Source organism: Gopherus evgoodei, chromosome 3 (assembly GCF_007399415.2).
Source record: "Gopherus evgoodei ecotype Sinaloan lineage chromosome 3, rGopEvg1_v1.p, whole genome shotgun sequence".
Lineage (NCBI taxonomy): Eukaryota > Metazoa > Chordata > Testudines > Testudinidae > Gopherus > Gopherus evgoodei.
The window spans coordinates 41,021,999-41,036,802 of record NC_044324.1 but is presented as its reverse complement, the minus strand read 5'-3'; the positions used below and the strand labels follow the sequence as shown (position 1 = coordinate 41,036,802).

Genomic DNA, 14,804 nt, shown 5'->3' with positions numbered 1-14,804 from the left:
TAACTGGCTCCCTATTCATTTCAGGATTCCGTTCAAAATTTCTCACCTTGTCTTTAAATCATCCTTTAGCCTGCCTGCTTCTTTTGCTACTCCTCTCATGCAAACTTGCTACGGCTGATGTAAGAGCTCTCTCTCCACTGTTGCTCCTCCCATATTGAATAAGCTGCCTTTTATCTCTCTACTTATCCATTCTGCATCTTTTTTCAAAATTCAGCTAAGCACATCTTCCTCCTCTGTGCCTTGTGATTTCTTTCCCCTCTGCTATTATGCAACTCTGTAATTGATTCTTTACTGTAGCTTTGTAAAAAAAAGATGGGATGCAGCATGAAAGATGCTTCATTAAACAAACTGTACTATATTCCCAAATACACAAACTTTCATGGAGCCATCAGTTTAAATATGTAAATGCCAGGATGCAGACTGCTTTGTAATGCTTCATGACCAATAGCTATACACTGCTGTTCTGTGCTGCTACAAAGAAGGGACTAGCACCTAAGAGTGCTTCCATGTGGATCAGTTACAGTGGCAAAATGTTAACTATTTTACCATTATAATTGATCCAAAATCAGCCACAGAGGTGCTTCATTTAACAGACCTGAAGCAGAACTACATGATATTTTAGAGCCAGACACATTAGTGCTAGTTAAGGAACCATCTTGGAAAAAGAAAATGACAATACTTACTGCATCTTCCAGGTTGCAGTTAGCTCCTTTCTTGAGCAATTCTTGGACAATTTCTAAATTGCCTTGCTCAGCAGCCAACATCAATGGAGTCTGACCATTCTGTAATCAAATGATAGTTACAATAGAACTACTTAGACAAGTTGATATATTTCTAAAATCTCATAGTTATATACACCACCAGTGAAGTACCATCATCTATAAAGGAATTTCAAGTACTGTTCTTATAATTTATGCTTTGATTTAGTATAAGAAATACTGATAAAATGTAACATTCAAACAACATGAAAAAAAAGACAGTGAAAAAAGAAATGGCAAGACAGTATTAAATCTTTCCATACAGTAGTCCACATAGTAACAGTGGTTTCAAAGAGTGGCTTTTAGAAAATAATTGCAATACACTAAAAGCATACCAGTCCACAACTCATTTATCCACCTAACACATCTGGAGATCCAGAGTTTTTTTCCTCCTTACTGAAGAAGCTTGGCTATACAGTTAGAAAGATCATAGTCCAACCAACGAATTGGTATCTGCAGAGCAACAAAAGTCCATACTGAAATTTCTTTTGGAAGTCCAGAGAACATAGTTCAGTTATACATTTATTATTTTCTGAACACAGAAAATACGTTTGTCATTGTACCAGACAACTGAGCAACACAGAGTCTATTAATCTTATCCTGCAAGGTACTAGGCAGTCTCCTCTCACTGAAACAAACAGGACTGGAGAGTGTTTAGCATCTTGCAGAATCAAGCCTTCATGGATGATAATAAAAATCTGATACAAAGCTGACTCCCTTCTGTGGAGACACTTTTCTCCAAGAGGCATCTCTCCTAGCCGGAGGTGCAAAAGAACGATCCCAGATGACGTTGCTTGCTGCTAGACACCACCTTTGGCAGCCTCTCCCAATCCATAAGTCACGTTATCTATGAGAGAGTCTATACAAGGGCTGTCCTGTATGATGTTTTCTCCACCATCCATTATGGCATCGTAGAAGATAACTTCTGATTGTGAGGAAGAACAGACTTTGGGAGAAGGGAAGAGAGAATTTGATACACTCAAGGTTACGGTGAGTTTACAAATAAGAGAATTTGTCTGAAAATGCCTACAGCTGGCCAGTTTGAGACAATGGATTTCTCCCTACCCTCCTCCCACCCTGCTCCATCTTCAAGATGGAAGTTACCCTACATCTGAATGGATTATTGCTTCCCTTAAAGATGCAAAGAACAGCGTCCAAATTCCCTCAGCTTTAGTAATATGCACTGAATGCCTGCCTATAACAGCCATGTCATTCTAACTAGTACATCAGTAACTTTCCTGAAAATGTAAACTACTAACAAGCTGAATCACCTTATCGGATTACACTGGCGTTAGTTAAGGTGACTAATTGCTTGCTGCTGACTGCTTAATTATGGAATATATTTTATCAGTCCTTTATTCTGCTTTTGGTACAATGAACGATGGAAATAGATTGACTCATCCAGGAGAGATTTCTGCTGTCGCAGGCATTTTCCTTAAATTAGTTTTAATTACATTTTTCCAGATACTTTCATTATAAATAATTATCACGGAAATACATTTTGCACTATGCGGCATATCTTACAGCATAATAAACTGTAGTTATTCTGAGACGAAAACATGACTGTATATCTGTAAAATGCCAAGTAAGTGTATGGTGCTATCTTAATGTCTTTCAGTAATAAAACTTATTTTTAGGGCTCTCAATTAATCGCAGTTAACTCATGCAATTAACTCCAAAAAATTGATCATGATTAAAAAAAAAAATCACGATTAATCACAGTTTAGTCACACTGTTAAACAATAGAATACCAACTGAAATGTATTAAATATTTTGGATTTTTTTCTACATTTAAAATATATTTATTTCAATTCCAACACAGTATACAAAGCTGACAGTACTCACTTTATATTACTAGATATTTGCACTGTAAAAATGATAAAAAGACATAGTATTTTTTTATCCAAGACAGTAGTGCATTTTGAAATTACAACTTACAAATGTTGATTTTTTTTTTTGTTATATGACTGAACTCAAAAACAAAACAATGTAAAACTTTAGAGCCTAAAAATCCACTCAGTTCTATTTGTTGTTCAGCCTCTCGTGGGGATGGGGTTTTTTAGACTGCTGGGAGAGCTTTCTCCCAGTGCTCTGCCATGACTACACAAGCCACATTAAAGTGCTTCAGCACTGCCAGTGTGGAATAGCCTTAAGACACACATTTCTGGGTGCAAGGCAGTAGCATAGCGAGGGGGAAAGAGGGGCAGGGGCCGCTCCCCTACCGAGCATAAGTGGCGCCTTTTTAATTTTACTCACCCTGGAGTGGTAAATAAAAGGCGCCATCCACTGAGGCACTTTTACTGACAAGGCAGCGCTCCAGGTCTTCAGCAGCACTTGAGCAGCGGGTCCTTCACTAGTTCCGGGTGTCTTCGGCAGCACTGAAGCTTCACCGCCCCGTTAGTAAAAGCGCTGCAGCGGTTTTCCCTCTACCTGGCTATGCCACTGGTGCAAGGCTGGAAATATGCAGGTGTCACCCTATGTATTATTCATGGATGGCTGGGAGAGCATTCATGTATTCAGCTGTGTGTGACTTTTCACACTGGTGGCTGTGAGTGGGCAGAGCCTGGAGTGGTTTGCTGTTTACCAGCAAAGCAATGTAAAAGGCATTACAGGCTGGAGAGCTAAGGGGACACAGCAGTCCAGGCTGCACTCTGGGGAATGTCACACAACCATTAGTTTCTTTGTGCATCAATTCCCCATATGTAAAATGAGGATAAAGTTATTTTCCTACCTCACAGAGGTGTTGTAAGAAGAAATATACTGAAAGATTGTGAGGTAGTCAGATACTATGTCAATGGAAGCCATTTAAATACACCACTACCTCGCAATAACGCGACACGATATAACACAGATTCGCACATAGTGTGGTACCAGGGGGGCTCCAGTGGTGCTTTAAAGGGTCCAGGGTTCCGGATGTTGCTGGGAGTCCAGAGCCCTTTAAGTCACTGCCGGAGCCCTGCTGCCGCTACCCCGGGACTGCAGCAGCGGGGCTTGGGCAGTGCTTTAAAGGGTCCGAGGCTCCAGCCCTGGGACCTTTAGATCACCTCTTGATCCCTGCTGCTGCCACCCCAAGGCTGCGGCACCAGGGCTCTGCCAGCGATTTAAAAGGCCTGGGATTCCCCGCGGCTGGAGCCCCAGGCTCTTTAAATCACCACTGCAGCCCTGCCATTCCTATCCCGATACAATGGCGTTTCACTTATAATGTGGTAGGGATTTTTGGCTCCCCACGACCATGTTATATCGGGGTAGTGGTGTCCCCAAGATAGATAGGCCACAATATGGCTGTTATGTTTCTTACCTCAGTGAGCACAACAAAATGGAAATAAGAGCTGAGAGTACGACTCAAGGACAAGGAAAGGACCACAAGAAATTTATGGATAGGAATTTATCATCATATTAAATATGCAGTGTGATGTCGCATCAGTTATTCATCCTGCAATTAACATGTAACAATATTCAAGAAATCTTTGGAAAAAACAAAACAAAAAACTCATTTTACCTCATTTCTTTCATCCACATCTCTGCACTTCTCAAGAAGTGCTTTTAGAGCAGGAACGTTCTCCTCTTCTACATAGGTCACAAGACTCTGAGTCATGAGACTTGCCATTTTTAGATAGTACTTCAAGTACTTCTATAACAGTATATACCTGTATTTAAGAAAAAAAAAGTATTAAAGAAGCATTCAGATTTACACATAAGTATCTGCCACTCTCAGCAATAAAACATTTCCGTGACTAACAACTCTAACTCAACATCTCAATGAAGACCGAGTTGCTAAATCTTTTGCAATTCTTTGAAATTTGGAGGGTTTACCCTATTCTTAGCATTGTGCAGGAAAAACAGGTTCTGAAGGAAACAGACAATATTCTTTCACACTTTATATATGTGCAGCAGGGGTCGGCAACCTACGGCCCATTTCTGATGGCATGCGGCGGCGGGCTGAGTGGCTCAGCCCACCGCTGCTCTGGGGTCCTGGCCGCTGGCCCCACTCAGCGCCCGCTGCTAGCCAGCGGACCCCCAGGGAACCTCAGGTTGGCAGTGGGCTGAGCAGGCCAGCGGCCGAGACCCTAGCTGGCAGTAGAGCAGCGGTGGGCTGAGCCACTCAGCCCGCTACCAGCCTGGGGTTCCATTCACTCAGCCGGCAGCGGGCTGAGTGGCTCAGTCTGCTGCCAGTCTAGTGTGCCAGCAGCACTTAGCCTGCTGCTAGTCTGGGGTTCCAGCTGCCAGCCCCTTGCCAGTCAGGGTCCCAGCCACTGGCCCCGCTCAGCCTCCTTCCAGCCTGGGTGAGCAGAACCCCAGGCTGTCAGCAGGCTGAGTGGTGCCAGCAGCCGGGACCTCAGACTGGCAGCAGACTGAGCCGCTCAGTCAACATCAAACATCATACAAAATGAGCAAAATGTAACAGTTGTCTGTTACACTTGCAACAAATAAAGGTAATAAGGGTAAAATTTTCAAAAGAACCTAAATCAAAATTTAACAAAGGAAATAGGCTTGTAAGTGTATAAGCCCCATTGACTGTCAATGAGCCTTAGGTGCTTCTGAGAATTTTAGATTTAGTCATATTACATTTAGTGTGCTAACATTTTACAGTCACAATTTCATGTTTCAAAGTTCTGAGGAAATGCCTTCCTGAAATATCACAAATCCTGATGCTTAATTTAACTAAATATGAAACTTGATACTTATCACAAACAGAGCTGTGGGAAGAGAACTGGTGGTTTAAATCCAGTCATAAATTGACATATTGTAAATTTAAAAACCCACTATTACAACTGACATCTTTGTTGGCAGTCTTCATACAGAAGATGAGGATTAAATAAGCATAGAAGACCATTCACTTCCAGAGGTCATACCAGCAGAGACTGAGCCGCTCAGCCCGCTACTGGCCCTGCTCAGCCCGCCACCAGCCCCGCTCAGCCCAGACCGGCAGTGGGCTGAGCAGGGCCTGGAATCCTTGTCTGTGGTTCCAGCCACCAGCTCCGCTCAGCCTGCTGCCGGTCTGAGGTTCTGTCCGACAGCTCCTGCCAGCCAGGATCCCGGCCGCTGGCCCCCCTCAGCCCGCTACCAGTCTGGGGTTCTGCTCACTCAGGCCGGCACGAGGGTGAGCGGGGCCATCAGCTGGGACCCCAACTAGCAAGGGGCTGGCAGCCGGAACCCCAGACCGGCAGCAGGCTGAATGCTGCCGGCATCGCAGATTGGCAGCAGACTGAGCCACTCAGCCCATCACCGGGCTGAGCAAGGCTGGTGGCTGGAACCCCAGACAAGGATCACACTAAATTGATAAGATCTGCATTGTAATTTTATTTTAAATGAAGCTTCTTAAATACTTTTAAAAACCTTATTTACTTGAAATACAACAATAGTTTATTTATTTAATATAGACATAGAGAGAGAGATCTTCTACAAATGTTAAAATGTATTACTGGCACGCAAAACCTTATATTACAGTGAATTTGGCACACTACTTCTGAAAGGTTGCTGACCTCTGATGTACAGTATATGACTGGACTATGGATCACCCAAATGTCCTCGTTCCCCTAAAAGGTATTACCTGTATTGCATATTTCTTAATATATAGGAACTCAATTGCAGCACTGTTGGCCACAAACTATATACCAAACTCCAATTATTTCAGTTATTTTTAAGAGTTCTGCCCCAATAGATGCACAGATTCCAAGATCAGAAGGGACCACTGTCATCATCCAGTCTCACCTCCTCTATAACACAGGAGATAGACCTTCCCCAAAATAATTCGTAGCGCATCTCTTTTAGAAAAATATCCAACACTGATTTTAAAATGGTCAGTGATGGAAAATCCACCATGACCCTTGGTAAATTATTCCAATGGTCAATTATTCTCACCATCAAAAATTTATGACTTATATCCATCCTGAATTTGTCTAGATTCAACTTCCAGCAACTGGATTGTGTTATACTAATCTCTAATAGATTGAAGAGCCCATTAATAAATACTTGTTCCTTTGCAGGTACAAGTCATCCCTTAATCTTCTCTATGTTCATAGAATCATAGGACTAGAAGAGCCCTCAAGAGATCACCTCCATATTGGTGCATATAACAAAATTCACTCCACACATGGGTGGGAAAAATTATAGGGAACACTGACTATGACCCCTAGATCCCTTTCCGCAGTACTCCTTCCTAGGCACTCATTTCCCATTTTATGTGTGTGCAACTGACTGTTCCTTCCTAAGTGGAGTACTTTGCATTTGTCCTTGTAGAATTTAATCCTATTTACTTCAGTAAATATCTCCAGTTGTCCAGATCATTTTGAATTTTAATGCTATTCTCCAAAGCACTAGCAATCCCTTCCAGCTTGGTATAAAGTTTGTAGACAATAAGTGTACTCTCTATGCCATTATCTAAATTATTGATGAAGACATTGAACAGAACCAATTCCTGTGGGACCCCACTTGTTATGCCCTTCCAGCATGACTGTGAGCCACTGATAACTACTCTCTGGGAATGATTTTCCAATCAGTTATGCACCTACCTTATAGTAGCTCCATAGGTTGTATTTCCCTAGTTTGTATATGAGAAGATCATGTGAAACAGTATCAAAAGCCTTACTAAAGTCAAGATGTACCACATCTACTGCTTCCCCCTGTGGGCAAGACTTGTTACCCTGTCAAAGAAAGCTATCAGGTTGGTTTGACACAATTTGTTCTTGACAAATCCATGCTGACTGTTACTTATCACTTTATTATCTTCTAGATGTTTGCAAATTGATTGTTTTATTATTTGCTCCGATTATCTTTCCAGGTACAGAAGTTAAGATGACTGGTCTGTAATTCCCTGGGTTGTCTTTATTTCCCTTCTTATAGATTGGCACTATATTTGCCCTTTTCCAGTCTTCCGAATCTCTCCCATCTTCCACAACTTTTCAAAGATAATTGCTAATGGCTAATATATCTCCTCAGTCAGCTTCTTGATTCTAGGTATTCTAGGATGCATTTCATCAGGCCTGGTGACTTGAAGACATCTAACTTGCTTAAGTAATTTTTAACTGTTTTTTCCTTATTTTTACCCTCTGATCCTCATTTTCACTAGTGTCCACTATGTTAGATGTCCACTCATCACCAACCTTCTTGGTGAAAACTGAAACAAAGTCATTAAGCACCTCTGCCATTTCCACATTTTCTGTTATTGTTTTTTCCCGTCTCACTGAGTAACAGGCCTACCCTGTCCTTGGTCTTCCTCTTGCTTCTAATATATTTGTAGAATGTTAAGCTAAACAGATTGAGCTCTTTGAGTTTATTGCCGTAAGGACTGTTTTCTAATCCTTTAATGATCATTCTTGTGGCTCTTCTCTCAACCAACCTCTCCAATTTATCGACATCTTTTTGAATTGTAGATTGCAGTGGCAGTTGCATCAATGCTAAATATTGAGATCAACTAACCTCTCTATTCCTACTTGAGATCCTCCCGTTTATGCAACTAAGGATCACATTAACTCTTTTAGCCATCGTGTCACACTAGAAGTTCATGTTTGGCTTATTATCCACCACAACCCCCAAATCTTTTCCAGAGCCACTGCTTCCCAGGGTAGGCCCCCCTCCTGGAAGTATGACCTACATTTTTTATTCTTAGATGTACACATTTACATTTGTAAAAGCAGCAAAGAGTCCTGTGGCACCTTATAGACTAACAGACGTTTTGGAGCATGAGCTTTCATGGGTGAGTACCCACTTCGTCGGATGCATGTACATGCCAATATGAGAATATCTAATTTTAGTAGCTTCTGTTTAACATTCTCCAGAGATACTAGTGGAATGGAAATAAAGTCTCATTATATGAGGAAGATAACAATCTCATCTGTTTGTCCCCAAAAATAGAACAGAAATATTAAAATGCTTCTGCCTTACTGTTTATAACTATACCATTTCCACCTACTAATTGCATACCATACATCTCCTCACAGCTAAAATGTAACCCTTCATGTCCTTAATGAGACAGGTAGATTTATCATCCCAATCCTGCTTGGCTGCTGTGCTGATAACATCCAGTAATTATGGCAATGCAAATCAATGCTACCTGCCCTACACTGATTCTGTCTTACCTCATTAATTAGGTTAGTGCCAACTCTTTTGGCATCGTCACCCATACATGCTGCACATACAATGTACATAACAGATAAACAGCAATTTCTCAGTGACAGAAAGTCATGCGATACCCAGAAGGGTATAATTTCCTGTAGTCAGCACGGAGACCAAAAACTTTGCCCAGGCAGCCCAGCATCTAATGAAGCACGGCAAATATTCTATTCAAACATCTCTATACAATCACAGAAAAGGCAGAACGATCTCAAAACTTGATGGATTCATTTTATACTGCTGTCCTCATCCACAACAATGAGGATGATCTTGTGATTCAGGTAGTGGACTAGGAAAAGATCTGGGTTCAATTTACAGCTCTTCCACAGGCTGCATGACTTTAGGCTAGTCACTTAATCTCTCTATACTTTAATTCTCCATCTGAAAGTCATGATTTAATGACAATATGAAAGGTCATTTAGGATAAATACAAAATTAAAGAATTAGAATTAGCTTGAGTTTGGTTAAGGAAATTTGTGTGCTGTAAAGAAAGACCCTGACTAGCAAGTACAAGGAAAGTCTTGAAAATAATGAGTTATAAAGGCAGAAGGAATGAAGTAGGGAAGATGTCTGGTTAAAAGAATAACTAATGAGATATGGGGAATTTCTAAAAAGGTGGCCTCATTTTGACCAATAGGGGTGACTACAGATGTTTTCTTATTTAAAACTAAGAATGTCTTAAAAGGAGCCAACATGGACCTTCCTACACCACATACCAGTGTTATCTTAAAAATAAATCCTAACTGAAACCAGGTCTGAAAAAAAATAAAATAAAAAATAAATAAAAAGGTGTTTGTCAGCAGAAGAGATGAGAAAAGACCTTAGGGCAAAAGGAGGTTGTAAATGTTACCTAAATTAAAACTGGAAATAAAGATGGGGGAACTGTCTCAAATTGGTTTGTTAGCTAAAGTGGTAATTGGCTATGCCAATTGTTTGCTAAAGGACATAACTCTTGTTATGAAGGTTTGAGTTCTTTGTCAGACCCTACCTTATCATGATGGAGCACACCAGGATGAGACAGTTTTCCTAGGTCTGGCTAATTCATGAGTATACTGATCACATGCTTATGAATACTTTGAGAGTGGATGTAGTGACTGCTTATTTTTAGGCTGTCTGGAGCAATTATTTAAAGCACTATTTTGTCTTTAGACTTAATAAAGGAATTTAGGCTTAAACTGGTGTCTGGTGGTCTCCCATATTAATATTAAAAATTTATAATTAATAATTCCAACAGAAATTATTTTAAAATTACAATCAGTTCCAGAGAAACAGGGCAATTCGTATATAAGCATCCATTATTATAATAATGGGCTAGGCTCTGTATAAGCATGAAAGTAGATTGTACATACACCTCTACCCCAATACAACACTGTCCTCGGGAGGCAAAAAGTCTTACCGCATTACAGGTGAAACTGCGTTACATCAAACTTGTTTTGATCCACCGCAGCCCTGCCCCCCTGGAGCGCTGCTTTACTGCGTTACATCCGAATTTGTGTTATATTGGGTCGCGTTATATCGGGGTAGAGGTGTACTTTGGGGCAGGGACTATCTAAATAAACATATCAGACAGAGAATATGTGAAAGGAGTATAATATACAAGCACAGTGAACAATGTGATGATGGTAAATATCCTGTTAGTTTCACTTGTGGAGGCAGTGTGCTGGGGCAGTGGTTCTCAACCAAGTGTCTGAGGCCCCTTATGGGGCCGCCAAGCAGGGCCAGCATTAGACTCGCTGGAGCCTAGGGTAGAAAGTGAAAGCCCCACTGCATGGAACTGAAGCCCAGAGCCCTGAGCCCTGCCACCCTGGGCTGAAGCCAAAGCTTGAGCAATGTAACTTCACAGGGACCCATGTGGCATGGAGCCCGAGGCAATTGCCTGCTTGCTACCCCCAATGCTTGCCTTGGTATTTATATGCAGAAAACCAGTTACTGTGGTACAGGTAGGCTGTGGAGTTGTTATAGCATGTTGCAGGGAGAGCAAAGGGGGGCAGAAAGAAAAAGGTTGAGAACCTCCATGTTAGGGATAGTTAGGAAAGAGTAAGCTAAAATGAAAGTGAAGGTGATGAGCAAGACAGGGCAGGGGAGAAGAGAAGGGCAAGAGGGGTAGGTGTGGAGTAAGGCTGATATTAAGAAACTTTTAGAAGGGGCAGGTGGGAGTTGGAGCAAACAGTTAATCAGCACAGAACAGAGTAAGTCTGGTCAAAGCTTCAGAAATTTCTCTTGAGATCAGTTTATGGGAATCCCCGCTTTAGCTGCTCCTATCAGCTAGTTTTTGGCTGGCTTGGGCCTGCAGTTTCTTTCCTCAAGGCCAGCGAGCAGGTTGGTTCCTAGTGCTTGGGAAAGGACCGTCTCCTCTGCACAGTTCTGGGTATGGACTGTGTTGGGGTAGCCCTGGTTGGGGCCCATTTTCCCCTCCTCCCTTTTCCCAGTGCAACAGTCCCTGCTTCAGTCATTTCTGCAGTGATTCCTACCAGCTTTTGTCACTTTGTTGCCATGACAGTCACAGAAGAAAAGCAGAAATATGAGTTTTTTCCATCCCATAAGAGACTATGGATGAGTAGTCATCTGCCACAATGCATCACAAAGAGGAACAAAACGGACATTCTAAAGTTCACATCCTGAGCATGCTATTATGTGGCCAAGATATAAAGGGGTCTGATAACCCCTCCAAACAAAAACAAACAAAAGGCATGAACAGAATTAGGGCTTGTCTATACTGGCACTTTACAGCGCTGCAACTTTCTCACTCAGGAGTGTGGGAAGAAAAAAAAAAAAAACACTCAAGCCATAGGCATCAACTCCGTGGGTGCTCCGGGGCTAGAGCACCCACAGGGAAAAACTAGCAGGTGTTCCGCACCTACCAGCAGCCAAGCTCCCCCCACCCCCTCCTCACAGCCTCCTCCTCCGTGAGCACCACATTTCTGCTCTTCCCCCTCCCTCCCAGTGCTTCCCGCCCGCCATGGAGGACTCTCTCCCAGCGCTCTGCCATGACTACACAAGCCACATTAAAGCACTGCCACAGTGTAGACTAGACCTAAATAAAACATTACTTCTATCCACCGTTTTTAGCACCAGAGCGCCAATTCACAAGGTACTTAATTCCATACTAAATGGAATATTCACATGCTTAAAGTTAAACAAGGGTTAAGAATCTTGCTGTATCTGGGCTTAACATTGCCACATTAACATTTATTCAACCATTGCGACAATAGGCACTACAAACACAAAACTTCTCAGTTTCAGTTAATATTAAAAACTTAAAATTGTATTTTGTAATTCCAATAAACCTACTTTTTTTTTTTTTAAAATCTGCAGATTAGTCTTCTATTCCGTCATTTTCTACATATTTTTATTCTGGCATTTTCTTGAAAACATTCCACAAGAGGAACAAATATTTCTACACCAAAAAAAGTGCAATAAATAAAATTTATTAGCAGAAAATGATGACTGTTTCCAGAATAAATTACACTACGTATTTGTGGTCAACATTTTATCAGCAAATTCTCAGACAGCAATTCTACAGGGAGTCTGAGAGAAAACAGTATTCAGCATGCCTCCCTAATGAAAGAGAGATTCTTCCCTTAATGTCACTAACTTCCACATTTCAAAAGTGCAAAGACAGACCTGTTGCACTGTAGACAAGTGCACAGCCTTGTAAATTATTCAACTGGTTGACATTCTGATTTAATGTAGATTTTTATCCCTCAGATATCAATTAATCCAAGAAATAGCAAAATAACTGATTTTGCACTCCTCAGGGGAAAAAATTTCAACAGTGGCTTAGCAAATCTGTTATGTTAAATGCACTTTGAAGTTTTACTTTTTGAAATGCTAAGCACCATGAAATAAACCATTTCTTAACAGCACAGTAAAACTGTGTTTAGGGCTCCCACATGTCACTGACATAAAATAATTACCTCCTTAAAATTAAGACTCTCTCCTTTTAGGAATAAAACCCTGAAAGTATAATAAAGCCGAATTTCTAAATTGTTCTTCCTCCTTGTTTAGCCATTTTTTCATGCAAGTTCTTTGAGACAGGCGATCCATCAACATCTGTACAGTAAACTACTGAAATGGCGCAGTGATCCTCCTGATTGGGGACTCTATGAAGAAAATATGGAGGCACCCAGTTGCAACTCCATAAATTAGGATTGCGTTCTAAATTGGACTCAAAATGCAACAAATTCCTGTTAGCGCTAAAAGTCGGAGATCAAGTTTTGTTAATACAAAAATTTAATTAAATCAAAAATGTTTATTTTTCTTTTTTAAAATAAATCTACTTACTGTTAAATTTGAAATTATGACAACCCTATGTTAAGGCCTAATCTTATTATTCAAGCAGTTAATTTGTGATATCAAAGTTTTATAGAAAGTCAAACCATTGAACCTGTGGAGAGTTTGTTGAAGTACCAAATTAATTTTGACTTCAGTAGCTTCTTCCACAGGTACAGAGAAAATATTTTGAAATTATTTCAGTTGATTCAATTAGTTCATTCAGAGTTGAGAAACCAAATGTCAGCTGAAAAAGCGGGAAAGCTTGTTTTCCTCTTTCGGTCTATGAACAATAATTAGGTGAGCGGATGAGCTTGACTAGTTCTAAAATCTTGAAGAACATGACGACCAGAAACAGTTAATCCATTCAATTAGACACAATAAGTACAGATAATATTTCCTTTGTGTAATAAAACTTTTAAATGTAAAACAGGTTTTGATAAACTTTTTCTTATGCATCCAGCATATTTAATGTAGTTTTATTTAATACAAAAATTAAAATGCTCTTTGTGCATTTTTTATTTAAATTTCAATATCCATTCAAATGCAGCTTGACACAAACCACAAGTAAAAAACAGATCATTCTCTAAGTAAACAGGATGTGTTGTCCATCATTTTCTAACATAATAAAAATTGTGAAAATTGAATTAAGAGTCTAAAAGAAGTATGTTAAGCTGTATAACTGCTTATATAAATGTATATAAATATAGTACATCCTCCTGATTAGCAAAACATACCACCAACATTTACCAGTGAGAATGATCCTTTCTTAAGAAAAATAATTTAAAAGTACAAATGCAAAACAAGATTAAAATCAATGATTTAAATGAAGACTTCCTGCTTGTTGATTCAAATCAATCCACTGGTATTTGACACTAGGCTCTGGCAGAAATTTGTCCATAGCAGTACTACTTTTCATTGTTGACTGACATTTTCAAGAAACATATAGTCTGTCTATACAAAAATTGTTAGAAAGGTGGATCCTGATATGCTATAAAGGGTAATTTTTTTTTAATTTAGATTTAGGGTAATTTTTAGCAATTATACATCGTAACTGAAAATTTATGCGCTATGAACACAAATCTGACTGACTGAGCCAGGATGCCTACAAAGTTTCCACCACAAACTACACTTCTTTGTCAGAATGTATCCTACAACAGAGAAAGCATAGTCCAGCTGCCTGTTAGTAAACTCTGTTATATTAGCAGTTGTACTTGTACCCTTATACAGGTTCATCCTCACTCGCCCAGTCCCGAATCCCTCACTTATACATTAAAAACCTAGAAAAATAATACATATGTAAAACGTCCCAAACGTCCTTGTCTACACTGCCAGTTATAGCACTGAAACGTTCTTCGCTTAGGGGTATGAAAAAACATACTCCTAAGTGAAGAAAGTCTCAGCGCTGTAAAGTGGCAGTGTAGATAGCACTACAGCACTGGGAATTATTCCCTTCACAGAGGTGGTTTTATAAAGCAGCATGCTTTAATGTTCACTGTGTAGACACACCCTTAGCTGTGAAACAGTAAGGGTTGCAACATACATAACATACCTGACACAAACCCACAAAAGCAGGTTCACTGTCAAGCAAATATTTGACCAAGATGTTGTATTTAGCTACATATTTAAAGAAGAAAAAATAGAAATTGGTCATCAATTCAA

At 40.3% G+C, this 14,804-nt stretch overlaps 1 protein-coding gene across 7 annotated transcripts in view; it reads right to left on the bottom strand.

Moving 5' to 3' along the window:
* The window catches only part of KIDINS220 (kinase D interacting substrate 220), a 158,134-nt gene that overhangs the window by 134,333 nt on the left and 8,997 nt on the right, over positions 1 to 14,804 (bottom strand). For all 7 annotated transcript variants that reach the window (XM_030555473.1, XM_030555467.1, XM_030555466.1 and 4 more), the window contains 2 exons: positions 4,258 to 4,405; positions 684 to 782 (listed from right to left, as the gene is read on the bottom strand). In XM_030555473.1, the coding sequence (XP_030411333.1) occupies positions 684 to 782; positions 4,258 to 4,365 (207 nt within the window). In that variant the 5' untranslated portion in view covers positions 4,366 to 4,405. The remainder of the gene's footprint in view (positions 1 to 683; positions 783 to 4,257; positions 4,406 to 14,804) is intronic.